At 37.3% G+C, this 27,928-nt stretch overlaps 1 protein-coding gene and 1 pseudogene across 14 annotated transcripts in view; one reads left to right on the forward strand and one right to left on the reverse strand.

Moving 5' to 3' along the window:
- UBAP2 (ubiquitin associated protein 2) overlaps positions 1 to 27,928 on the forward strand; it is a 123,275-nt gene that overhangs the window by 14,961 nt on the left and 80,386 nt on the right. For 5 of the 14 annotated variants that reach the window (XM_063081902.1, XM_063081900.1, XM_063081899.1 and 2 more), the window contains one exon: positions 19,872 to 20,011. The exons of 8 other annotated variants lie outside the window; for them this stretch is intronic. In XM_063081902.1, coding sequence (XP_062937972.1) covers positions 19,913 to 20,011 — 99 coding nt within the window. In that variant the 5' untranslated portion in view covers positions 19,872 to 19,912. Of the gene's footprint in view, positions 1 to 13,387; positions 13,407 to 19,871; positions 20,012 to 27,928 lie in introns of those variants that run through there. One more of the 14 variants, XM_063081901.1, reaches the window with a different exon arrangement.
- Positions 10,483 to 11,018, reverse strand: LOC134366250 (BLOC-1-related complex subunit 5-like; annotated as a pseudogene).

Here is a 27,928-nt window from a genome sequence, read left to right on the forward strand (position 1 = left end):
GTTTTTAAGACACTTTGAATCTTGTATTCATAGTTCATTCTTATTAGAACTTGCTGTTATTTTTATTACCATATGATAATTGTATCTTTTTTTGGCCTTGACGGTAGTTTATTTGTAGCAGCTAGTAAGAGAAAGTTATTCTTTTAAAAAAATTTTTATTTATCTAAAATTTTAAATTTTAAATTTTTTGAAATTTTTATTGAATCATAATTTGATTATACATATTTTGGGGTTCATCGTTGAAATATGTTGATCAAATCAATATTACTAGCGTGTATATTGTTACAAATTGTACTTATTCTTTATGCCCCTTGTCCAATTTCTCCATATCCCCCTCTCCCTTCCCCCTCCCACCTCTGATAACCTTAGATTTCTTCTCTCCTTCTGAAAGAGTAACGGTTACTCTGTTGATTTGTTGCCTAGATGATCTGTCCAACACTGAGAGGTGTGTTCAGGTCCCCCAATATTATCATAGAGCAGATGCTTCTTCTGACACTCTGGAATGGGTTTTGTGGAGAGAGACATCTCCTCTTCTTTCCTTTGGCCTCTGCTGCTGACTCTTCTTGTGTCAGTGCACTCCAGTGGCTGGCAGACCAACTGTGTGGTAGTTGTGGCAGCTAGTCCCTTTTGCAGCAGCCATGGTTATTATGGTGGCTGTGGTGGGCCACCCACATGGAAGTGATGTTTTTGGTATGCTCCTGGGTGCTGACAGTGTGCCTGGATGTGGGGGGGGGTCTGGTCTCCGGATCCATGCCTCAGGACCCCAGGTGGGCCCCAAGGCGCTGGTGGTGTGCTTGGTTGCAGGAGGGGAGTCTGGTCCCTGGCTCCATGCCTCAGGTCCCTGGGCAGGCCCTGAGGTGCTGGTGATGTGCCTGGTTGCGGGAGGGGGGAATCCAGTCCCCAGCTCGAAGCCTCTGTTCCCTGAGCAGGCCCTGAGGTGCTGGCCTTGTGACTGGGCTGGAACTAATTTTTTGTCCTTTGCTTATTTCTAAAATGAGGGAACTTCATGTGGGGACCAGTAGTTGAGCTGTGTGGTTTAGCTAAATTGCTGTTTTGCTGCTGATTCCCTTGGGAAGGCTTTTTGTGTAGCTCAGTTTTTAGTGGCTGACTTTATAGGTACTTCTGGCTCTCCAGAGACCTGGTGTACCTGGGTTGTGTAGAAACCCTGATCTGGGCCTGAGTCTTTTTGTCAAACTGCACTCCATGCAATTCTTTATTCCTGACCAGTCTCCTCTGAGTGGTCCTTCGCTGATTGGGGTGCCGGACAGCTGTCCTTGCTGTGCCCCAGGGTTCCCTGAGTTGGGCCCATCTCCCCCACTGCCTGTGCTGCAAATACTTCCCATGGGACTGGCTGTGCACTGGTCCCTTGTGATGACTCACTGGCCTCTGAGTGGCTCCTTTTTTTCAACTGTTGTGGCTCCTCACTCCTATGTGGGTCCACAGGAACCCTATTAGGGTCTTGCTGGCCTGGGGGACACCAAGGCCCTCTTCTCCCCTGCTGCCTCCAGGCAACTTCATCCAAAGGGCACAGCTACAGCTTTTGCCGGCTCCTGCTCCCTGCACTCAGCAGCTCCAGCCTTAAAGCAGCTGCAGCATGAAATGGTTGGACCAGTTTTGTCTTTTTCTTATTGTGGCCTCTCCCACCTTCAGGCACTCCATAGGTCTCTCCTTCTCTTTTCCTGAGCTCTAGCGGCCACCACTTGGCTGTCGTTGCTTTTTTATAGTTGTAAATTCATTGATTAGTGGGAGAGACTGATGCAGGGGACTGTTTATTCTGCCATCTTGACTGGAAGCCACAGAGTTATTCTTAATGTAAGTCAGCCACATTAAACATTTTTTTGGTCAATTTTTTTTGTTTGTATAATTATTTTCCTTTATTTTTTAGCATTTTTATTTATTTAAAAAATGACAAATAAAAATTGTATACATTTATGATATACAACATGATATTTTTATTGGGTCAGTTTTTTATAGTAAATGTTTCAATTTTTTTCCCTCCAATCAAGTTCTCATTTTATTTTGATTAGAAATTTCCTGGTATATTATCAGAATTTTTTTTTTTTTTTTAAGATGACCGGTAAGGGGATCTTAACCCTTGGCTTGGTGTTGTTAGCACCATGCTCAGCCACTGAGCTAACCGGCCATCCCTATATAGGATCCAAACCTATGGCCTTGGTGTTATCAGCACCACACTCTCCTGAGTGAGCCACGGGCTGGCCCAGGTATATTATCAGATTATGTAATGAAATGTTTCTTCATATTGCGGGAGACCAGACATTCTCTTGAAAATTCTTAGCTTTGGTACTTTAGCTTATTTAGTATCCTTTTAATTCATTATGATTGGAAGTGTCAAGGTAATGATGCAAAATATACAACAGAATAATTCAGATGGTGGTTACAGGAATAAAAAAGCTCGTTAGTTAAAATAGGCCATTATTATGTTATTACCACAGGAGAGCTTTTTCATTTTTAAAGATTTTACCAAAAGATCCCAGCTGTAATAGGATGTAGGTAGCAAACAATAAGCAAATTTAGGTACTCTGACAGTCTAGCCAGCTGTGTGACAAAGACATGACAAAGGATTTTTTATTGGGGTGATAGCTGGACTCTGGTGATAGTTGTACAACTTGGGAAATATACTAAGAATCACTGAATGGTTAAAGGTGAATTTTATGGCATTTAAGCCATACCTAAATTATCCAAATTTTTTTGAAATAAATGGATTTAATAGTTTGGAGTAAACAGAGTGAACAGGAAAAAACAGTGCCCAGTATACATTAAATCCTGTCATCACTACCATTTGTGGTAGCTAAGCATTTGAGGTACATTATATTGTTTGCTGCTCCACACAGGCTTGAGAAAGAATGAACTATTTGGCCAAGGTTACCTAATGTAGTAGTTTGTGGAATCCAGTTCTCCCTGACTTCAAAACTTGTGCTCTTAATCACAAGTGAGCTCCTTTACCTGTGAGCTACTGCTATTTGGGGATATAGCCAAATGCTAGCTGATAAATTAAACAATGTCCTATAGGCAATAGAAAGGAATTAGCACCTTTGTTGTGCATAAGGCTGGGGTTTTGTACTGGCTGTGGAATAGGGATGGATACACAGGTGAGGCCCTTGAACCCCCCTGTGCTGGGTTCCACTAGACTGGTTTCACTGTTATCAGGTTTACTTATTTGGTTCAACTTGAGTTCTGTGGCTTCAGGAAAAAAAGTTGCCTTTCCTTTAGTTTTTTCATCTGATTTTACTAGCTGTTATAACCAGCATGGGGAGCTGATTGTCTAAGCCTTCTGCTAGTAAAGGCTTCTCCTCATCCTGTGAGGAGGTTGGGCTCACAACACTGAGAAGTGGCAATTGATAGCTCATGGTGAGAAAAGAGACAGGAATGTTATAAGATTACACTTAAGAACTTAAGCTACTGTGTAGTAGAGCCATTTAGTATACTGTTAAGTGACCGTAAAATGCCCTGGAGTTATTATTGAGTAGAAAGTAATTGCTCTTCACTTTGAGGAACAGAAAATGAGAAAGTGGGGGACAGGTAATTATGTTCAGTATGCTCTTGAGATCATGCCTGTGGAAGGTGGAGGCAAAAATGCAGGTACAATTTGGGAGAGTGGCAAGGCCGGTTTGACCAAAGTGTAGGGATCAGAAAATAGTAAAGAATGTATTTTATTGAGGAGTTGATGGTTTGTGAACAGAAGTTGTCAGGTTTAGCAGTGTTCTAGAAGATTAAACAGCCCACTTTGGCATTAGTTTTACAATTGAGAGGTCAGATAGGTAAATAAGGGCATTAAAATTTCAGTGCAGTAGAGAGGAGGCAATTATTGATTAAGTTGATTATGGTACCTTAACAACTGCTGGGTTATGTATCATAACTACAAAACTAGTACTATACAGGTTTGAAGGCTGCCTTATTCAACACTAAGAGGATAAACAGGAGGCTTTAGGAATACAAATGACCACTCAATTCAGGTACTTATACTAATAAGTTGGTGGCAAAGAGAATGTAAAGGAAGTCATAGATATAAGGCCTTAAATTCTTTGTGGCTAAATGGCAATACGGGGCAATGGTCCCTGAGAAAAGGAATAATAATGAAGTGAGCCCTGTGATTGCCCCAGCTGACTGCCTGGCAGCTACAGTTCAGGAAAGGAGAACCCAGGCAGAACCTGGCAGTTTCCCCGAATTGAGGAGAGATATTAATTTGTTTTTTTGCCAGCCTTTTCTTTAAAATTATTATTATTATTATTTATTATTATTATTATTATTATTTTACATTCTATGATGTTGCGGAGCAGTTGGGAGGGAGCGGGAGAGGGGAAGGGGGGAGGAAATGTGATGGAAGGAGGAAGGAGGAGGGGCAGGATTGAGGCCTGTGGCACCCCCCTCATTCCCACAGGGAGACCAGGGGGCTTCCAGTGGGGGCTTGGTCATTGCTGACCTGGGTACAGACGTCATGGGGGTGTGGCAAAAGCCCTCCCCACATCATCCCAGCTCGGGAACCTGGGGCCTTCCTTGCTGCGGCTCGGTGGTTGCACGTGTCTGACTGGATTTTAGGAAGAGGAAATAAGCCACAGGGAGAAGGTGGTTCCCTCTCTGTCTCCTTCCTTCTGAAGACCTTAGGACAAAGTTAATCTTGCTCTGATGGATGCAGAACTGGAGGGTGGGGGCAGAGTGGATGTGAGAAATTTATAAAAATATACCCGAGTCTTTATCACAGACTAAGCCTATTGTTGTTGGCATTAAATCTATCTTGTTCTAATGACTCTTTGAGACCTTACTTTGATCCTTTCAATAGAGGATAGGTGGGGATTAATGCAGCTGAATATAGTTGGGGAAGAGCCTCATTTAGCTATGGTTAGGGATTAGAGAATCTGAGATGGGAAGGTTCAGTTGGCAATTTATTAGCACTTTTTGTTTATATGCAGGAAATAGGCTCTTTTTTGTGTGTGCCTGATATAATGCATTCTTTTGTCACTGGATGCTTACAGGTGGACAAGCTTGTCCCTTAACCACTCAAGCCAGCATAGAAGTTATTCTGCAAGTAGATGAAAATCAAGGAATGTTTGAGGACTTGGTTTGTATAAGGCTGTGATGAAACCCCCCCCCAACTTAAAGGAAGAGTGAATCAGTGATTAAAAACAGTGAAGATGCTTTTTAGATAAATGAAAAGAAAACCACTTGAAAGATTGTATTGTCCTTGGGTTCAGAATTTTTTTATTTTGGAAAGTAGCCATATTATGCAGCCCAGAAATCATGCAGACACATAAATGCTTTCACTTTTGAGAAAGAGGCCAAGGACAAGAAAGAAAATGTGATGATGTGGTGAATTTACTTAGGAAAGAAAGTTCCTAGGTATGTCCTAGAGTTAGAATAGATTCAGAATAATTTCCTATGTCATCCATCACGTGGCTACAGAAACTGATGTAGAATCAGAAAAGTTATGTTTATTTTACTGTATTTTAGAAGGCGTTTCTTTCTTTTTTTTTTTTTTTAAAAGATGACCGGTAAGGGGATCTTAACCCTTGGCTTGGTGTTGTCAGCAACACACTCAGCCAGAGAGCGAACCGGCCATCCCTATATAGGATCCGAACCCGTGGCCTTGGTGTTATCAGCACCACACTCTCCCGAGTGAGCCACGGGCCGGCCCTAGAAGGCGTTTCCATAAAAAAAAAAATTGGAGCCAACAAAATTTTGTCCACTGAAGAGTTTGCTCTTGTATCCCCATCATACCAGTTTCTCAGCTGAACAGGATAATTGAGGTGCTATAATTACAATGGTACCTTGCTTTTATTTAATAGTTTGCTTGCTAATGTTCTGTGATAAAAGCATGATACAGCCATTTCTAGTGGATCATAATGATGCAAAACAAATAGAAAACACTGGAAAGACTGTTAATAGTGGTTATTTTGGGGTGGTGGAATTATAGGTGATTTTTTTTTCTTCCAATTTTCTGATTTTTTTGACTTTGTATGTATAATGGCCATATAACTGGGTAAAATAATAATCTGATAACACCAAGGTCAAGGGTTCAGATCTCCTTACCAGCCAGCCACCACTAGCCCCCCACCAAAAAATAAATAAAAGTAAAAGCATGTTTTTTGCAACTTCCTCAACTTTTAATTTGATCCTCACCGGATGAAATTTTCATATAAGATTCTTCATGGGCATTGATTCTCAAATGTTAGTGTGCATCAGGTCTGGTTTAAACAGTATTTCTTATTCAGTAGTTTTGGGGTGGGCCTTGAGAATTTTCATTTGTAACAAGTTCTCAGCAGATACTGTCGATCCAGACACCACTTTTTGAGAACCATTGTTCTAGAGTAGTGTTTTTTTTTTTTTTTGGTGGCTGGTTGGCGTGGGGATCTGAACCTTTGTGTTGTCAGCACAAAGCTCTAACCAACTGAGCTAACCGGACAGCACTAGAGTAGTGGTTTGACATTCTGACTGCACATTAGAAGTCTGGAGAGTTTTTTTTTTTTTTTAATTGAGATATATAGCTCATATATAATAAAATTCAACCTTTCAATCTATATAATTCAGTGGTGTTTCTTGTATTAACAAGGTTGTGCAAACATCATCACTAATTCCAGAACATTTTCATCACTCCGAAAAGAAATCCATACCCATTAGCAGTCACTCTTCATGCCCCCCTCCTCCCAGCCCCTGGCAACCCCTGGCAACCACTGATATACTTTTTGTCCCTGTGGATTTGCCTATTATGGATATTACATGTAAGTGGAATCATAATGCTATATACATAATGTAGTTTTTGTGACTGGTTTCTTTCATTTAGCCTAAGGTTTTCAAGGTTCATCCATGTCGTGGCATGTGTCAGAAGTTTATTCCTTTTAGTACTTGAATAATACTCCATTGTATGGTTATACCACATTTTGTTTATCCATTCATCAGTAGTTGGACATTTGGGTTGTTTCTACTTTTTAGCTATTATGATTCATGCTGCCATGAACATTCGTGTATACGTTTGTGGGTGAGCATACATTTTCATTTCTCTTGGGTTGTGTACTTAGGAGTAGAATTGCTTGGTCTTAGATAACTATGTTTAACTTTTTAGGAACTGCTTGGAGAACTTTTAATTAATGAATTAATTAATTAATCGCTGGCTGGTTTGAGGATCCAAACCCTTGACCTTGGTGTTATAATACCATGCTCTAACCACTTGAGCTAACTAGCCAGCCCGGCTTGGAGAACTTTTAAAAACAGTATTGAAGGGCTGGCCCCTGGCTCACTTGAGAGAGTGTGGTGCTGATAACACCAGGGCCACGGGTTTGAATCCCTACATAGGGATGGATGGTTAGCTCACGTGGGAGAGCGTGACGCTGACAACACCAAGTCAAGGGTTGAGATCCCCTTACCAGTCATCTTTAAAAAAAAAAAAAAAAAAAAAAAACACAGTATTGATATCTGGGTCCTATTCTGAGTGACTCTGATTTTAATAGAACTTGAATTCATTTTTTTTTTTTTTTTTTTTTAGAAGTTTCCTACGTGATTGTATTCTGCAATCAGGGATGGTGATGGATGGTGATCCACTATGTCACTCTTAAACTTCATTTGATAATGAGAAATTTCTAATGCTTCTGGAGATATTGTCACTATTAACATTTGGATATGGATGGAAAGAATGGTACATTTAGCTAATGTGTACGTGTACAAACTTGGGTTGAGGCTTTCCAGTGTTTCACGGAGTAGCGGTTTTTGTAGGCTCCTCCTAACTTGTTTCACTGTTCTGTTGGTTCTTCAGGCCCACTTGTGCAACCATAGGATCAGAACATGGCAGGCGATAATACCATAATTATCCAGTAATTCTGTTGCCAGAGCCTTTGAGGAACTTGGAAGTTTTCAGAAATGGAGCTTGAAAGCAAAAAGCATACTGTAGATATACCACTGAATATGTAAGTGGGTACAAATACTAGGGGAGCAATTCCAGAAGATGTTACATAGGAAGGTGAACAGAATCTAAGTAGGGCAGGAAGAGAAATTAGAATGTATGCGTGTGTGTTTAACAAGAATTATCATTACTGTATTTATGAGGAAGCCATTAAAATTCTGTTCTGGCAAGTGGATTTATAGAAATTGATTTGGTTAGTCTTTTTTTTTTTCTTTTTTAAATATAAACAGACCCTTTACTACTCCTTGTGTATGGAGTAGTAACCCTCTAATGAAGATATCCTGGTATTATTTGAGATGTACTTGCTTGAATGTAATCTAAAGTTCAATATGGAAAGAGGGTTGTTAGAAGTAGGGGTAAAGACTGATTATGAATAATAAGGAACTTTTCAAGGGATCGGAGTGCAAAGTATCCTAGGTAGCTGCTGGATTAAAAAGACAGAGCTTAGAGCTGACAAATTAGCAATATAGAAATGAGACAGATGTATGGAAGCAGACTTAGATAGTTAAGTACTTTACCCTCCCTGACCTTAGGTAACTTGAAAGAGAAATGGGATGATAGTTGGCCCACCTTATGTGCAGTTCCACATCTGGGGATTCAGCCAACCTCAGATAGAAAATGTAGGTAGGCCTAGGATGTTTGTGTCTGTACAGACTTTTAAAACATTGTCATTTTTTTCTAAACAATATAGTGTAACTATTTACATAGCATTTACATTGTATTAGGTATTATAAATAATCTGTAGAAGATTTAAAGTATATGGGAGGATGTGTATAGATTGTATGCAGATAAAGGGACCGGCCAGTGGCTCACTTGGTCAGCTCCTGGCATGAAGTTGAGGTGCATGGAATTGGGCCTCCTAGTTGAGTTCCTTGGCCATCCTATCTGCCTTATTCTCTTCTGAATTGAGGATGTAGACTTCCTCTTGCTGGCTGGTCTGGGCCTTTCAAATCAGTTGAGAATCTTAATCTAAACCAATCCTGTCCTTTGTAGGAGTGAATAAATAAATTTCCTCTGCAGAAAAGGGCTGAGAATAATGGGTATTTTCTTAGTAGAAAAGGCAAAAACAGGGCCAGCCCGTGGCTCACTGGTTGAGCATGGTGCTGACAACACCAAGTTGAGATCCCCTTACCGGTCATCTTAAAAAAAAAAAACTGGAAGCTAAACAAAAATTGTACACAAAACAGAACTGGTCACAAAAACAGGGATATATACCCAAAGGGAGCATCTGTGAGTATCTGAAAGGCTGGGAAGTCAGGTGAGATTCTGGTCCAGACATTATCTTTCTTTTCAGGCATGAGCGATACGGGTGATGCCAATAATAGTTATAGTCTTATAGTAGAGGAAGAAGAGTTGGGGACTATTGTATATCTGTTATTGAACAGTTATCCTTGCAACATAGCATAGTGGTTAAGAGCACAGACTATGGAGGCAGATGGCCAGGCTTTGAATCCTGGCTTCACCACTTACTAGCTATGACACTCTGTATGTCTTAGTTTCCTGTCTGTAAAATGGGAGTAATAGTGGTATGTACTTCAGAGTGTTGTTGGAAGGGTTAATGACTTAATACTGTGTATGTAAAGCCTTTGGAATGATGTCTGGCACACAGTATTGTCATTATTGATTGGTTTTAGGCTCTTGGGAATGAGTGAACATGGAGAGTAAGGACCCTGGACCCATCCTTTGTAGTCTGGGGTCATCCCTGCATCCGGCCTCATGGCTGAGTGAACAGCATGTCTGTGGGCATTCTTGATGAAGAATTGCTTCTGGAACATAAATTGTATATCCTGTTTTTAGTGGTTGAGCCCTTAGCCAAGTCAAAGGTTAAGGTCCCCTTACCGATCATCTTTAAAAAAAAAAAAAAAAAAAAAATCCTAATAATTCAAATGTTCCAACTTCAGTTATCACCAAGAATTAGTTAGGTTTGTTTCACACAGAGAAATATGCATCAAGGGAAGGAGTAGGGTGTAGTGGATTGAATTATATCTCCCCAAAACTCAACTGAAGCTTGAATTGTGTCCCCCGACTTTTATGTGTTAGAAACTTTGTCCCCACTGTGATTGTTAAGAGTGTTGGAAATCCTATTATGTAATTGAAAGGTGGAGCCTTGAAGAAGTGATGAGATTGTAGGACCATGCTGTAGTGAATGGATTAAAAATGGTGGCCAGGGGTGTGGGTCTGAGGGCTTTAAAAGAAGAGAGAGGATAGTGCCTCTCTCTCTTCTCTGCCATTTTTCACAATATGATACCCTGCCATCACTGAAGTCACCACCAAAGAAAGCCTTCACCAGATGTGTTCTCTGGACTTTGGACTTCCTAGCCTCTGAAACTGTAAGCAATAAATTTTGTTTTCATACAAATTACCCAGTTCCGTGTATTTTGTTATAAGCAGCAAAAATGGACTAATACATAGGGCAAAGTCAGATTTTCATGCTAGCCAGACTACTTCACATCCACTTCAGGGAGTACCAGAACCTCTCACTAGCTTCAAGCCCTGGTCATATGATCTGACTCTGCCTCCAGATGTCCTCAGTCTCCACAGATCAGCCTGGCAGAAGGGAGAAAAGAAGCCCTCTATAGCTTGAACTCCCAATCTGGTTTTTCATGCAGAAGGCCTCCATCTTCTTGCTCCCTGGCAGCATGCTGATGAGCCTTTCCATCATTGGCCCCACCTGGTCAATACCTGTCTGTATATGGTGAAGGATGGCGGACATTTCATTGACTTTCTGGATCTGCTCTGCGTATGTGGCATAGCTTTTCTGGTGCTACTGCATGAAGCTAAAGAGGGTTTCTACAGACATATCCATTTCTTTGATTCATTTAACCAAAGCATTTTGGTCAAAGGAAATGTCCTTGACACACTGGTGCAGGTGATCTTTATATCAGGCAGAGCTGCAACACCTGCTGAGAATCCAATTTCTCCAATTTGGTATTAGTTGGAGAAGTCTGGACACTCTAAATAGTCTTTTCAAAAGGGGCTGGAAGTTTGGAATCTCCTACAACTTGATGACATCAGTATCGTTGCTGAAGTTCTGTGAGGCCTGGGAGTCCTTAGCTACAACCACAGTGTGGTACATCTTGGCTCTATGCTTAGCTGGAGAAGGAGTCATGGCTCATGCACTTCAGGCTTGCTGCCTCTGGGATGACTTTTTAATCCTTTTTTTTTTTTTTTTCCTGGTGGCTGGCCGGTATAGGGATCCAAACCCTTGTCCTTGGTGTTATTTCACCATGCTCTAACCAACTCAGGTAACTGGCCAGCCCTTTTGATGAATGATATTTTTGAATGAATGCACTTTATACTTACAATTGGGGATTTAGTAATCTGTTCAAAATTTTATTAAATCACTATTGAAATCTTCCCTGTTCTCAGCATGTTCTGTAACTTCAGAATGGTCAAAATGTGTCCTTGTTTTTCTTGTAGAGTATGATATTATTAAACAAAATTTACCTAGCAGTGTTTTTGCATGCCTTAAAGTTAGGGCCCTTATGATGAATTTGTGGTATTTGCTTATATAAGCTTTAGTAGAAATGCAAGTGGCTGTTAACACAACCATTTTTAGTTCATTCTAAACTGAAATCACTTGAAAATGCAGCTGTTTCACTGAAGTATCTTATCTTCAAAAGAGTCCTTGGAAAAAATAGCAGTTAAAACTTTTTCTAAAAACGTCCTTTCTACAGAGAAAGTCTTTGTAATTTAATCAAATTGGTTTATTCTGCTGGTTTACTTTCTTTGTGTCACAATTAATTTAGGCTATTTTTGCACTTTAAATAATCTAGGAAGCTTTATACAGTATTTTTGCTGATTGATTTTAAAGAGGTTAAAAATGTAGCAGCAGATTTTACGTTTGTTAAAATCTATCATATCTTTAATTTACCTTGAATAAAGTGAGGTGAGTATGGCTTTTAAAATCAGGTTGGAAAGATTGAAATAACCTGGTGCTTCCTGCTGCTAAAGAACCTGAGGCATGTATGTTTGAGTTTCTGCTAGATTATTTTTAGAGTCTCTTGCTCTTGTGTGTTCCTATTTTAAGAATTCTCTTGGAACCAGTTCCAGGGTAGTAGAACTGTTGTGGGTGGAGAGTGATAGAGGGAATGGTACACAAGTGTAAACTGAATTCCTATGGTCTGGCAACTGGGTGCTTGTTGCAGAAGCATTCCTATTTATTACACATAGCTCTATTTCCAGAAAAGAGGACATAGCATTTCCCCATATGACAATAAGTTAGTTGGAGGTTTTGATTTTTATAGTCGAGTTTCCATGCCCTAGTCATTTTCACAGTTCATGGTCATAATTTTTAATGGTGTCGATTATTTTGGTAACTTTATGCTTTATGTTGATTTATGAAGTCACTCTCTTCAGAAGGTTTATGTAAAATTAATATAAGAACATTTGTCTGTTGAATCATACATCCTGTTAACTTTATGTATTTTCTGAGCTCTGCTTTCTCAGAGGGTATTAATCACATTTTCCCCCTGTGCTTGTTCTGCAAAACCTGTTTTATATCCTTATGAGTGTTTTTGCTAGACTTTCTTTATGAACAGGAAATCAGCTATTCTGACATTTCATTGTTTGTGTGGAGAGCCGTAATTGGCAGAAAACAAACTGGACTGGATTTATTTAAGCAAGCATCTTTGTGGGCATGTTCTGGGACCATTATTTTTATTACTATTTTAAATTTTTTTTCAAGGAATATAATTGCTATTTTTGAGCCTGAGGTCTTTTGTAGTAAAAACAGTTTATGAATATATAACCAGAGCAGTGAACCTTAATTAAAAGAGAAAAATTGTAAGACTATACTTTCAGGGATCATTTCTATAGTTTGTAAAAGAGAAAAATTGTTATTTTCAAACAATGCTTTAAAAATGTACTTTTCCTGTTTCACAAAGCAGTTATTTCAGTTTAGCCTCGCAACTGTGGCCATTATTTATAACCTAATTACAAATTCATTATGGAATGTTTTATAATAAGAATTGATGATTAGAATGGATATATAAAGTCTTAATGTTTACACCTAGACAGTGAATTAGTAAAATGTTAGTAGTTTGAAATATAATGAAAAGTTTATGGTTTTTCTCATTGACAAGTGAGGAGTCAAGTACATTATACTAAAATCATGGTTGGTTGTAATAGGGAGGCTATAAAGATTAAAAGTTTTTTTGTAAATAAAAAAGCTCAATCATAGTATCCATTCAATATTTAACTTAGGTTAAATATATTTCTTTTCTTTTTTTTGTGGCTGGCGAGTACAGAGATCCAACTCCTGACCTTGGTGTTAACAGCACCACCACACTCTAACCAAGTGAGCTAACTGGCCATCTCAATATATTCCTTCTGTACATGCAGTTTTTCATCACCAGATGGCACTCCTGTAAGGGAAAATTCTTATTTTGTTAGTGTACCTAGATTATTTTCATAAATAGGGGCACTGATGAATAAACAGTTCGAAAGATTGGGAAGAGGATCACATAATTCAGTCAACAGAACTATTTGGAAATCTGTAAGTAGTTTACTAGTGATTTTAATTTTTTCAAGGTTTTATCCTGCGAGTTACCACTCAACCTGGCAGGCTTTGATTAGATGTTTAACTTTTGATACTTTAGATGGAATTATAGGGTGCTGCAGGTGATTTTAGAAATAATTGAGTGGATTCCTTCACTTCAGAAATACAAATATGGGGTCCAGCCCGTGGCTCGCTTGGGAGAGTGTGGCGCTGATAACACCAAGGCCACGGGTTCGGATCCCTATATAGGGATGGCTGGTTGGCTCACTTTGGAGAGCGTGGTGCTGACAACACCAAGTCAAGGGTTAAGATCCCCTTACCAGTCATCTTTAAAAAAAAAAAAAAAAAGAAATACAAATATGCTTTACATTTGTATAATGCATCAGTTTAAAGAAAAGTACATTTGTTCATGTGTATTTATTCATACCTGAGAATTCTAACTTAGAGAAAGCTCTAAAAATAATGTAGTCATGGCAAAACAATTAACCTTGTTCCATAAAATACCAACCAAAATAATAAACCCAAACCAACAAAATCTTCAAGTTGTTAAACTCAAAGAAAGGATGCAAAGTATGTATTCATACTGACTGAGACAGATTCAAATACAGAAAAAAGTTTTAAACCAGCCAAATGGGCACATGAAATATTCTAGTTAATTAGTTATTTGCTATTACAATGTAAAGGGCAGTGCAGTAATATGCCTATGGACTTTCTCTACCAATCCAGTTAACAGAGAACCTATTGAGAAAATAAATAATGTTAGGACAGCTAACACAGAAAAAAGCTTGTCAGACCTTTTCTAGCTAAAATAGGTTTCAGGAATATAATTTCCTTTGTGGTGCCTGAATTGGTATAATGAATTAATCTCCTCTTTTAATTTATGATACACAGATCAGATCCAAAAGATATCTAGAAATGTTAGTATAATGTCATTAACCAGTAATGTATAAGATTTACAAATGGGGGATTATTTTCCCCCATCATGTGAATGCTTGCTTTGAGGTTTCCATTGCTGATCTAGAAAACAGAATTCCTTTTTTTTTTTTTTTTTGTTCCCCTATATAAAGATGACAGGTGAGGGGATCTTAACCCTTAGCTTGGTATTGTCAGCACCACGGTGAACCAACCAGCCATCCATATGTAGGATCCGAACCCGGGGCCTTGGTGGTCTCAGCACCGCAGTCTCCTGAGTGAGCCACGGGCCGGCCCTCCGTGTATTCTTTTTGAAATCATTGGCTCTGTTATGATTTGGTCTTTCTTAGGTCAGTCTTAATTTCTAAGAGTTATGGCTTTTGTAGCATTTTCATTTCAACAGATTTATCAAATGTCTCATATTGGCAGCTACTGAATGAAGGGAACAAAATAAAATGAGTTTCTAGTCCTGTTTATTAATGTTAAAGTTATGAAGGCAAGTCAAATAAGGAAGAAATAGAGAATAGATTATCTAAAATATGTATATCTATGCATGTAAGTACTGTAGAATTCAAAGGAAAGCAGTGTATTAAAAAGTATTAGGAAAAAAAAGTATTTGGAAATATAATCCTAGAAACCTGTAGCCTATTTTGGAATATTTTAAAAGGACTTTGACAGAAACTTAGTGGCTTGTCAGTATGATCTAATTTATTTGAATTATTTACCTTTCTAGATTATTATGCCAAAAATTAAAATGATGTAGAAATGTTGCATTTTAATTTTGTCAGTTTGAGTGTTTTATCAGGACAGTTTTTTTTTTTGTTTTTGGTGGCTGGCTGGTATGGGGAATCGAGCCCTTGACCTTGGTGTTATAGCACAATGCTGTAACTGAGCAAACCCAGCCTGCCCCAGATTTTTTTTTTAAGGTGATGTTTTTCAAGTATACATTGCTTTAATAAGCTCTTATTAAATATTGAGTAGTTATTCTTAGATGTTGCCAATTATAATATGTGGTTTTTTTTGTTTTTTGTTTTTTTAAGATGACCAGTAAGGGGATCTTAACCCTTGACTTGGTGTTGTCAGCACCACGCTCAGCCAGTGAGCTAACCGGCCATCCCTATATAGGATCCGAACCTGTGGCCTTGGTGTTATCAGCACCACACTCTCCTGAGTGAGCCACAGGCCGGCCCCATAATATGTGTTTTTTGATTTCAGAGATTTTATAATGTGAAAAATATGTGTGATTAATGATATGTGATATTTTAAAAATACGTATAAATATAAAGAACAAAACAAAGAAGACCCGTCTGTTACCTAGCTAAGAAAAATACATCATTACTTTTTGAAATCTCTACTCCCCAATCCCAACCTGTAAATTAGGCTAAGTTAACTCCTAACCAGAATTTTGTGTTTATTATCTTTTCTTTGATGTTCTTTATAATACCTTTTTTTGGTAAATAATATATTGTTAATTTTGTATGTTCATTGACTATTTAAATTAATGGAACAATGGTACATCTATTCCTAAGGGACTATGTTTTCTTTTTAAATTTGTCTTAGAGTAGTATGTTCCTGAGACTCTTCCAACATGTATGTGACCATTATCCATTCATTTTCATTGTTTTACAGTATTTCTTGGTAGGGATGTATTGAAAGCAATATACAGAGAGAGACAGTAAACCAGTATGTGAAGCCCTGAAGAGACCTATGCATATATAGATAATTTTCGATAGAGATTGTATGTTCAGTGAGGAAAGACCAATTTTTAAAGAAGTGGGGTTGAAAGAACTGGTTGTCTGCATTTTTATTTATTTAATTTTTTTGGCAGTTGGCTGGTATGGGGATCTGAACCTGTGACATTGACATTATAAGGCTGTGCTCTAACCAACTGAGCTAACAGGCCAGCCCTGTATTTTTTTTTTTTAAGTTTTTAATTAGCCCCTATATTAAAAAGTTAATTTTCTTTTGTTGCCATAGTGCGGTGACAAGGACCTTTCCAATTCAGTGTTTAAATAGAAGTGATTAGGGCAGCAACTCCTGTTTTTTGTTGTTTGTTGTTTTTGTCATCATCTTAAAGGAATTCTTTTAACATTTGATTATTTAGAATGATTTTTGCTATAGTTTTATGTAGATACTCTTTTATCAAATCAAAGAAGTATTCTTTTGTAAGAATTTTTATTTTGAGTAAATGTTGAATTTTATTAATGTCTTTTCTCTATTGAGATGACTGTGTGATCATAATTTTTTCCTTTATCATAAGACAGAATCGGGTGATTTTATTATTTTTTTAATCATTTAACTTTATCGCTGGACATGGTTATGATATATATTTTTTTATATAATGGATTCAGTTTAGGGTTTTTACAGCTATTTCTGGGAGTAAGATTTGCTTGTAATTGCTTCTCATACTGTTCTTATTAGGTTCTAATATCAAGGCTGTTTCCTTATATTTTCATTCTTAGGTTGGCCTCTTTTTTTTTTTTTAATATTCTTGAATAGTTTCTGAACACTTAGAATTACTTGTTTTTTAATTATTTGGTAGGAATTGTGAATAAAACTGTGAGCATTGATTTTTATTGTGGTACAATAACAAAGTTTAGCTTTTTAACCATTTAAAATAAGTATACAGTTCAGTGGCATGAAGTATATTCACATAGTGCAACCATCAGGTGCATTAATTTTTGAATGTCTTGGATCCATAATTTTCTTAAGAGAACTTATTAATGAGTTAGAATGTGTAAAATAATGGAAAGAGTCCAAAATTTGTGTGAAGATAGATTTGGATTCATATCATAGCTGCCTTACTAGACACTTGCTTAGATTTCTATGTACCTATCACTAATACTTTCTTTCATATGTGCACATTAGTCTCTTGAGGGTGGTAGGAAATATTACTTCATTCCATTTTTTCTTGGAGGCTTCTCTTTGGTAGCCCTCCCGTGTTCTGTGCTGATTAGATTTGGTTGCTCTATAGGCCTCCTGCACAGCTAACATCTTGATCTGTCTTCATCTTCATTTGAGTGAACTCCCTCTCTCCTGTGTTGGATCCCTTTGTGATTCCTCTGTCCCTGGCAACCAGTGATCTGTTTTCCATCCCTATAGTTTTGTCTTTTCCAAAAAATCATAAAAATGGAGTCATACATTATGCAGCCTTTTGAGTCTGCATAATATTTGAGATTTATCCACGTTGTTACGTGCATCAGTAGTTGATTGCTTTTTATTGCTGAGTAATATTCTGTATTGCTATGCTACAGTTTGTTCAACTGTTGAAGGACATTTGGGTTACTTCCAAACCCAGGGGACTGCAAATAAAGGTGCTATGAATATTCAGATGAATTTCCAGCAAAATGGACAATGGCCATCCCAAGCTACAAAGGATGCTGAGAAATTGAGTATTTAGCTTTTTGCCCTCTCTACAAGTGGAGGGCAAGGGAGAAATAGTGTTGTCATGAATGGATTTTGATAGATAGTTCATGGTGTCAGTTGTGCATGGGCTTCTTGATTGATTTGCAGTTTTCAGTTTTGTTTGTTCCAGGAGCTTTCTGAGAGAGTTTATGAGATATTACATATGGGAAACAAATTGTTTCTGTCATCAAATTGATAGCTATTTTTGCTTAGTGTAGAATTCCATGTGGGAAATTAAACTTCTAAGGCATTGCTGCACTGTTGTTGTTGTGTTTTTTTTCATTATTATGGGAAAATATATATAACATAAAATTTAGCATTTTAACTGTTTTTAAGCACACAGTTCTGTGGCATTAAGTACATTTACATTGTTGTGCAACCGTCACCACCATACATCTTCAGAACTTTTTTCATTGTCCCAAGCAGAAGCTCCGTTCCCACTAAACAGTAACTCCCCATCCTCCCCTCCCCCGCAGTCCCTGGTAACCACCATTCTACTTTTTGTTTCTATGAATTTGACTCTTCTAGGTAACTCGTATGGGTATGAGTATAATACTTGTCTGTTTGTTACTGACACATTTCACTTCACATAATGCCTTCAAGGTTTGTCCATATTTTAGCATGAGTCAGAATTTCCTTTCTTTTTTTTTTTTTTCCTTTTGGTGGCTAGCCTGTATGTGAATTTCCTTCCTTTTTAAGGCTAAATAGTTTTCCATTGTATGTATATACCACATTTTACTTATTCATTCATCCATGATGGACATTTGGGTTTCTTCTACCTTTAGGCTATGTTGAATAATGATGCAATGAACATGGAAGTACAAATACCTCTTTGAGACCCTACTTTCAGTTCTTTGGATGTATATCCAAAAGTGGAATTGCTGGTTCATATGTGTTGGGAAAATAGAATAGTTTGGTCAGGGCCCTCTCCTTGGGTTCAGTTGGGTGTGGTTCAGCACGTCCATTGTAAGCAAATTGTGTGCCTGCGTGCATGTGTGTGGTGTTAGTGCGCACACACGACAATGTACCTTTTAAGTTTTGTTGCTATTTGTGTGTTCTTTAGAGAGAGAGAGAGGAGAGAGGAGGAGTTTTAGTGAAGAAGGTGGGCAGGCATCTGCTTTTGGGCATCCACCCTAGGTGGCTGTGCTTTCCAACCTACTGATCCAAAGACCTTTTGGCCTGTTACCTAGCTTATAGACCTGCATGAAGTGGTCTGGTGACCCAGCCTGGCGTATGAAGGGTTTGTAACCCAGTCTGTGAGTGGGCTTGAGGGATCTGGGAGCTCCAGACCCAGCCCTAGCTCAAACAATCGGCCCAGTCAGTGCAGTATTACCGGCAGGTACAAAGAGTCAGACAACTGTTATGGTCGAGTAGCTTTACAATTGGCATCACGAACAGGATTAAGAGCGCCTCAGTATGGCAATCCTATTTTTTATTTTTTTTGAGGAACTGCTGTACTGTTTTCCATAGGTGTCTGCACCATCATACAAGGTGTACACAGGGTTCAAATTTTTCCACATCCTTGCCAACCCTTTATGTGTTTTTAAAAATTTTTAATAAAAATTTATAGTAGCCTTCTTAATGGGTTTGAATTGGGTATCTTATTGTTATAATCATGTTTTGATTATATGTGTTATATTTAGTTGTGTGCTTGGCACTTAGCAATTCAATACATATTTATTAAATAAATGAAGGAAAATTATATGCACAATTTTCTTTGTCTCCTTGGAAGATTTATCATTCATAGGTTGTTTTTGCTTTTAGGGATAGCTTATTTCTTGACATCACATTTTGAATTGGGTTATTGACAGGTAAAATCTTGGCAGGGTGCAATGTTGCCTTTGGGCTCAACTGCAAGTGGGAAGAGGCGGATAGAACTACCTGTAAAATAAATGCTGGTTAAAATTGCTAATTGAGTTTTTGTTTAGAATTGCCAAGATTATAAGTCATAGACTTTTAGATTGCATTAGTAAAATTGGTTTAAGAGCTACCAGCAAAACCTAAAATCCTGAAGGGCTGTTTCTTGAGAATCTGTATTCCAGAGAGCTTTTATGTTTTATCTCATGTGGCCTCCTTTCACCAGATCATAAAATTGCATTTTACAATGATTTGGGAGTTTTGCTTATCATGCCTACTTTCTTGCAGATTTTCTATTTTGAACATACGTTATTTTGTATATATTGTATATGATGACATCAGTGAGCAGTGACCGTTGCCGAGGTGCTCAGGAAAAAACACAGATTTCAGCAACACAGGCAACACAACCACAGAAACAAGTGGTACGGGTAAGTTTTTGTGGAACTCTTGTTTGCTTTGTTTAGAATTAAGGAAATTAAGGGAGAACACATGATTTAATGGTTTCCTTTGAAAGATACCTCAGGATTTTTGATCTTGTATTTTATTTTATTTTAATCATTTTTTATTTTTTTGTTGAGGGGGTGGGGTGCGGCTGGCTGGTATGATACCGAGATGGAAACCTGGACCTTGATGTTATCAGCACCATGTTCTAACCAACTAAGCTGACCAGCCAGCCCTGGAACCTCGTGTTTAAAAAGCAGGTAGTAGGCTGATCTGAGTGCAGTGGTGTTTACAACTAATTGATCACAACCAGTTATAGATTTCTTTATTCTCTACTCTCACTGCTTCACTTGACTAGCCTTAAAGATTTAAAAAAAAAAAAGTAGTGAACAATAGGAAAGATATTCCTAATTTTCCTTTTTATAAAAATATTGTGAGAATTAAAAAAAACCCCAGTATTATGCATTAGAAAAATAGTTCATGTTCATTTATCCATTGATCCCATTTTGGGAAGTATTTATTAAGGAAGTAACCTTAAATTTGGGAAAAAGGGCTTTATTTGGTAAGATGTTAATTGCCCAGTTTTAAATGTCCAGTGGTAGAGGTGTTCTAAGATAACCTATCCAGATTGGGTTATGAGAGAACCCTTTTGAATCTGTATAAACCTGGGTTTGGGTCCCTACCACTTTGCTAATTAGACTTACTTAAATCTCTTTGAACCTCCATTTTTTTGAGACTTAGAGAAAAGTTTCAAGAGTAGTGCAAATAACTACTTAATACCCTTCTTCCAGATCCCCCAGATGTTACCATTTTTACCACATTTACTTTTAGACTTTTCTGCTTCCTTTCTACAGTTTTTCTCCTGAACCTGAGAATAAGTTGTGAAGTGTTTTTTTACCCCTAGATACTTCAGTGTATTTTTTAAAAAAACAGGGATCTTTTTTTTGATAATTATATTACAGTTAACAGATATGAAAAGATAAATTCATTATCCAATCTAACCTTCAGATCATATTTTCCCAATTACCCTAATAATGTCCTTTATAGCTAATAAGTCCTTGATCATACATTGCATTAAGGTGTCAATTCTCTTTAGTCTCTTTTAATGTGGAACTGTTCCTCAATTTCATGATATTGACATATTCGAAGAATATGGGTCAGTCTCCCAATATGGGTTTGTCTGATATTTCCTCATGATTAGAATTGGGTTATGCATTTTTGGTAGAAATACCATAGAAGGGATGATATTCATCGTATTGTGATGTATAGGGATATGTTTGTCCTGTGATCAGTTTTATCACTTGGTTAAAGTGGTATTTCTCTAGTATCTTGGGGAGAAACAAAACTCAGTTTTTAAAAATATAAAGTGGAGTATAATGTTTATTTTGCAGGATGGTTGTAAGGAATTAGAAATTGCTTTAGGTTGTGATCAGGAAGTAGTATATTGTATATTGTATATTCAACATAAATTATGAGGTGATTATAGTAATATTTGAAAATTATGATGTAAGATGTCCTGGAAAGTTCATGGTTCATGATTTACTGAGAAACGAAGCAAAATTATAGCAAAATTGTTGAACATTAAAGAAATATAGCTGGTAGACTATGTTAATAATGTTTCTCTTTGGTGGTGGGCATAAGGATGATTTTGGACAATAATCCTACTACATTATATTATACATATTATCTGAGTGACAGAGCCAGTAAAAAAAACTTCGCTACATTAGAAAAACTATCAGCACATTTTTAATTGTGAAGGCAGCTTAGCTCCTTATAAGCCATGTGAATGAATGAGACATCTTTAGTAATGCTGCTTTTCTTGGCAAGACTTTTTTTTTTCAACTCGAGAGTTGTTCTAGTGGATGTCACTAATGTTTATCATAGGGGAGGGTGCACTAACCTTGTTTAACTTTGAATTACCAGTTGATACTGCTTCACCAATCCATGCAGACCTCTTGACACTTCTAGAGCTCAGCCTGGTAACTTCCCTATTGTACTCTATGTTTGGTGCTTTTATTTATCGACTATTTATTGAATTGTTTATTGAGTAAAGTAACTTTCTTCTTCACTAAGGTAGGGTATTTTGCACAGGTAAAAAATTATTTTTTAGAGTTCCGATTAAAAAACTTTAGTTTATTAATATCCTAACCCTAGTCTTGCAGTACCTTACTTGGTAAATAGCTGTGAAGTGTATCAGCTGTGCTTTCAGAAGTTGTCTAGTTTGTCTCTGCCCTTTTAGGAATAAAACAGATAATAACATTGAAGAGAAATGTAAAGAATATTTGAGTTGTAATACTTGAGCTGAAAAAGCTGTCTTTGAATAAATTAGTAATTGATCTTTACCTTACATATGGTAACGAATGGTGACTTTATAGTTACAAATAGATGGAAATGAAAATATAGAAACATATAGAAGCCCCTCAAAATGAAAATATAGAAACATATAGAAGCCCCAGACTGTCCCCTACAGCAAAATGCTATTATCAGTAATTATTATGCTTAAAACTTTTAGTGAGGGCCAAGCCCGTGGCGCACTCGGGAGAGTGCGGCGCTGGGAGCGCAGCGAGGCTCCCACCGTCAGTTCGGATCCTGTATAGGAATGGCCGGTGCACTCACTGGCTGAGTACCGGTCACGAAAAAGACAAAAAAAAAAAAAAAAACTTTTCGTGAGGTTCTGTCAACTCATTAAGTGCGTTTTGCTAATATTTTATAGGCTGTATTAATAGGATCAGGGAGGGTTTGTTTTTGTAAATTACGTACATTTACATTACGCAGGCAATTCTCTGGCATTCTTTAAGTGTGAATATTGCTGCCTTTAGAGACATCATTTGTGGCTGTTCTGCCCGCCACCCGCCCCATTACTTTTTCATAGTCTTTTTCAGAAAGATTTCAGCCAAAGTCTCTGGCTTTGGTCTGTCTTGTACTCTGTGACTATTCTACATGAAGTGTTTATTATATCATATAATATTATACGAGGATATTTCAAAAGTTCATGGAAAAATAGAATTGAAAGATAATACAAGTCTTTCCATAAACTTTTTGAAGTACCCTTGTATAATTGTAGTATTATCACATTTTTGTAGTAAAACTCATGCACTGAGTGAGTTTCCACAACTGGCCTGTGGTTTCACTTTCTTTGATTATTTCTCTCTCTCTCTCTCATTATTATTATTATTATTTTTTACTTATTAAATTTTTCTCTATTATCTCTTTGTTTTAGCTCTTAACACGTTTCCCCACCACCACCCTTTTCTTTTGGCTTTCTTCCTCCAAGGCTTCTTTTCTGATCTGCTGACCCCTGCCCCCTAACATTTTATTATGAAAATGATCAAACATAAAAATTGAAAGAGTTGTATAGTGAGTATTCACATTTGCTTTTTTGTTATATTTACTTTATCATATCTGTTTAGCCACCATTCTTAGGCTTTGATGCATTTGAAACTAAATTAAAGACATTAATATGCTTTACCCCTGAACACTTCAGCATCTGTATCATTAACTAGAGTGTAATATTTGCTTACTGTCTTTGTTTTTTTAAGGTGAGATTCATATACAGACATGTAAGTGTATCAGATCATTTTTGGTAAGATGCATATAGCTGTGTAACCCAATCCCTTATCAAGATATAGGACATTACCCTCATCCCAGAAAATTCTGATTTTATTTAAAGTTTCTTTTCTTTTTTTGGCAGCTGGCTGGTAAGGGGATCCGAACCCTTGACCTTTGTGTTGTAACACTGCACTCTAACCAACAGAGCTAACCAGCTAGCCTTTTAAATTTATTTCTTTGTTCAAACATCCTGCCTGCTTTAGGGTTCTGGAGTACTGGGTGTTTTCACCTTGTCATTCTCTTGTCCCCAATTCTCCTTTCTTTGTGTGTACCTCTTTTGGCCTCAGACTCTTGCACATTTCCTACACATCTCTGGTAGTGAGGAGCCCTATGCCAGTAACAAGCAGGAGTTTTTTTTTTTTTTTTTTTTTAAAGAAAAAAGTCTTTATTGAACTTAGTTCTCCCATTTTATCTCCTCTAGTAAATTCTTTTTTAAAAATTTTATTTTGTTAATATACAATGTGGTTGATTATTGTGGTCCATTACCGAAACCTCCCTCCCACTCCCCCCTCCCACCGAACAATGTCCTTTCTGTTTGCTTGTTGTACCAACTTCAAGGAATTGTAGTTGTTCTGTCTTCTTCCCCCCCTCCCGGTTTTTTTTTTGTGTGTGTGTGTGTGTGTGTGAATTTATTTATTTTTAGCTCCCACCAATAAGTGAGAACATGTGGTATTTCTCTTTCTGTGACTGACTTGTTTCACTTAATATAATTCTCTCAAGGTCCATCCATGTTGTTGCAAATGACAGTATTTCATTTGTTTTTATAGCTGAGTAGTATTCCATTGTGTAGATGTACCACATTTTCTGTATCCACTCATCTGATGATGGACATTTGGGCTGGTTCCAACTCTTGGCTATTGTAAAGAGTGCTGCGATGAACATTGGGGAACAGGTATACCTTCGACTTGATGATTTCCATTCCTCTGGGTATATTCCCAACAGTGGGATAGCTGGGTCGTATGGTAGAGCTATCTGCAATTGTTTGAGGAACCTCCATACCATTTTCCATAGAGGCTGCACCATTTTGCAGTCCCACCAACAATGTATGAGAGTTCCTTTTTCTCTGCAACCTCGCCAGCATTTATCGTTCAGAGTCTTTTGGATTTTAGCCATCCTAACTGAGGTTAGATGGTATCTCAGTGTGATTTTGATTTGCATTTCCCGGATGCTGAGTGATGTTGAGCATTTTTTCATATGTCTGTTGGCCATTTGTATATCTTCCTTAGAGAAATGCCTACTTAGCTCTTTTGCCCATTTTTTAATTGGGTTGCTTGTTTTTTTCTTGTAAAGTTGTTTGAGTTCCTTGTGTATTCTGGATATTAATCCTTTGTCAGATGTATATTTTGCAAATATTTTTTCCCACTCTGTTGGTTGTCTTTTAACTCTGTTAATTGTTTCTTTTGCTGTGCAGAAGCTTTTTAGTTTGATATAATCCCATTTGTTTATTTTTCCTTTGGTTGCCCGTGCTTTTGGGGTCGTATTCATGAAGTCTGTGCCCAGTCCTATTTCCTGAAGTGTTTCTCCTATGTTTTCTTTAAGAAGTTTTATTGTTTCAGGGTGTATATTTAAATCCTTAATCCATTTTGAGTTGATTTTAGTATATGGTGAGAGGTATGGATCTAGTTTCATTCTCCTGCATATGGATATCCAGTTATCCCAGCACCATTTGCTGAAGAGGCAGTCCCTTCCCCAGTGAATAGGCTTGGTGCTTTTGTCAAAGATCAGATGGCAGTAAGTGTGTGGGTTGATTTCTGGATTCTCTATTCAATTGGTCAGTGTGTCTGTTTTTATGCCAGTACCATACTGTTTTGGTTATTATAGCTTTGTAGTATAGCTTAAAGTCAGGTAGTGTTATGCCTCCAGCTTTATTTTTTTTGCTCAGCATTGCTTTGGCTATGCGTGGTCTTTTATTGTTCCATATAAATGTCTGGATAGTTTTTTCCATTTCTGAGAAAAATGTCTTTGGAATTTTGATGGGGATTGCATTGAAAGTGTATATCACTTTGGGTAGTATGGACATTTGCACTATGTTGATTCTTCCAATCCAAGAGCATGGGATATCTTTCCATCTTCTTGTATCCTCTCTAATTTCTCTCAGCAGTGGTTTGTAGTTCTCATTATAGAGATTTTTCACATCCTTGGTTAACTCAATTCCTAAGTATTTTATTTTTTTGGTGGCTATTGTAAATGGGCAGGCTTTCTTGATTTCTCTTTCTGCATGTTCACTCTTGGAGAATAGAAATGCTACTGATTTTTGTGTGTTGATTTTGTATCCTGCTACTGTGCTGAAATCATTTATCAACTCCAAGAGTTTTATTGTAGAGGTTTAGGCTGTTCGATATATAGGATCATGTCATCTGCAAACAGGGACAGTTTCACTTCATCTTTTCCAATCTGGATGCCCTTTATTTCCTTCTCTTCTCTGATTGCTCTGGCTAGTACTTCCAACACTATGTTGAATAGGAGTGGTGAGAGTGGGCATCCTTGTCTAGTTCCTGTTCTTAAAGGAAAAGCTTTCAGCTTTTCCCCATTCAGGATGATATTGGCAGTGGGTTTATCATATATGGCTTTAATAATGTTGAGATAGTTTCCATCTATGCCTAACTTATAGAGGGTCTTTGTCATGAATGTAACATTGAATTTTATCTAATGCTTTTTCAGCATCCATAGAGATGATCATATGGTCTTTGCGTTTGATTTTATTAATATGGTGTATGACATTTATTGATTTGCGTATGTTGAACCAACCTTGCATCCCTGGGATGAATCCCACTTGATTGTGGTGAATTATTTTACGTATGTGTTTCTGTATTCTGTTTGCTAGTATTTTAGTGAGGATTTTTGCATCTATATTCATCAAGGATATCGGACTGTAGTTTTCTTTTTTGGTTATATCTTTACCTGGTTTTGGTATCAGGATGATGTTTGCTTCCATAGAATGAGTTTGGGAGATTTGCGTCTGTTTCAATCTTTTAGAATAGTCTGTAAAGAATTGGTGTCAATTCCTCTTTGAATGTTTGGTAAAATTCTGCTGTGAATCCATCTGGTCCTGGGCTTTTCTTTGCTGGGAGCCTTTTGATAACAGCTTCAATCTCCTTTATTGTTATTGGTCTGTTCAGATTTTCTACATCTTCATGGCTCACTTTTGGGAGTTTGTGTGTGTCCAGAAATTTATCCATTTCCTCCAGATTTTCAAATATGTTGGTGTATAGTTGTTTATGGTAGTCTCGAATGATTCCTTGTATTTCAGATGAATCAGTTGTAATATCACCTTTTTCATTTCTAATTTTTGTTATTTGGATCTTCTCTCTTCTTTTTTTTGTTAGCCATGCTAATGGTTTGTCAATTTTATTTATCTTTTCAAAACACCAACTTTTTGATTAATTGATCTTTTGTATTGTTTTTTGGGTTTCAATTTCATTGAGTTCTGCTCTGATCTTAATGATTTCTTTCCGTCTGCTAACTTTAGGTTTGGATTGTTCTTGTTTTTCTAGTTCTTTAAGGTGAAGTGTTAGGTTGTTCACTTGCCATCTTTCCATTCTTCTGAGGTGAGCATTTAATGCAATAAATTTCCCCCTTAGTACTGCTTTTGCCGTATCCCGCAGGTTTTGGTATGATGTATCATTGTTTTCATTAGTTTCAATAAATTTTTTGATTTCCTGCTTGATTTCTTCTTGGACCCATATGTCATTAAATAGAGTGCTGTTTAATTTCCATGTGTTTGTATAGTTTCCTGAATTTCGTTTGTTATTGATTTCTAGTTTTAATCCATTGTGGTCTGAGAAATACATGGGGTAATTCCAATTTTTTTGAATTTGTTGAGACCTGATTTGTGACCTCATATGTTATCTGTCCTAGAGAATGTTCCATGTCTGATGAGAAGAATGAATATTCTGAGGTTGCTGGATGGAATGTTCTATAGATATCTGCCAAGTCCAATTGGTCTTGAGTATTGTTTATATCTTGTGTTTATCTGCTGATTCTTTGCCTAGATGATCTGTCTAATATTGACAGTGGGGTGTTCAGTTCCCCTGCTATTATGGTATTAGTTTCTATTTCCTTCTTTAGGTCTAAGAGTGTTTGTTTTATAAATCTGGCTGCTCCAACATTGGGTGCGTACATATTTATGATCGTTATGTCTTCTTGATGGATCAGTCCTGTTATCATTACGTAGTGTCCCTCATTGTCTCTTTTTATGGTTTTTAGTTTAAAGTCTATTTTGTCAGATATAAGAATAGCTACTCCAGCTCGTTTTTCTTTTCTGTTTGCGTGGTAAATCTTTTTCATCCTTTCCC

The sequence above is a fragment of the Cynocephalus volans genome, chromosome 17, assembly GCF_027409185.1.
Source record: "Cynocephalus volans isolate mCynVol1 chromosome 17, mCynVol1.pri, whole genome shotgun sequence".
NCBI classification, from domain to species: domain Eukaryota; kingdom Metazoa; phylum Chordata; class Mammalia; order Dermoptera; family Cynocephalidae; genus Cynocephalus; species Cynocephalus volans.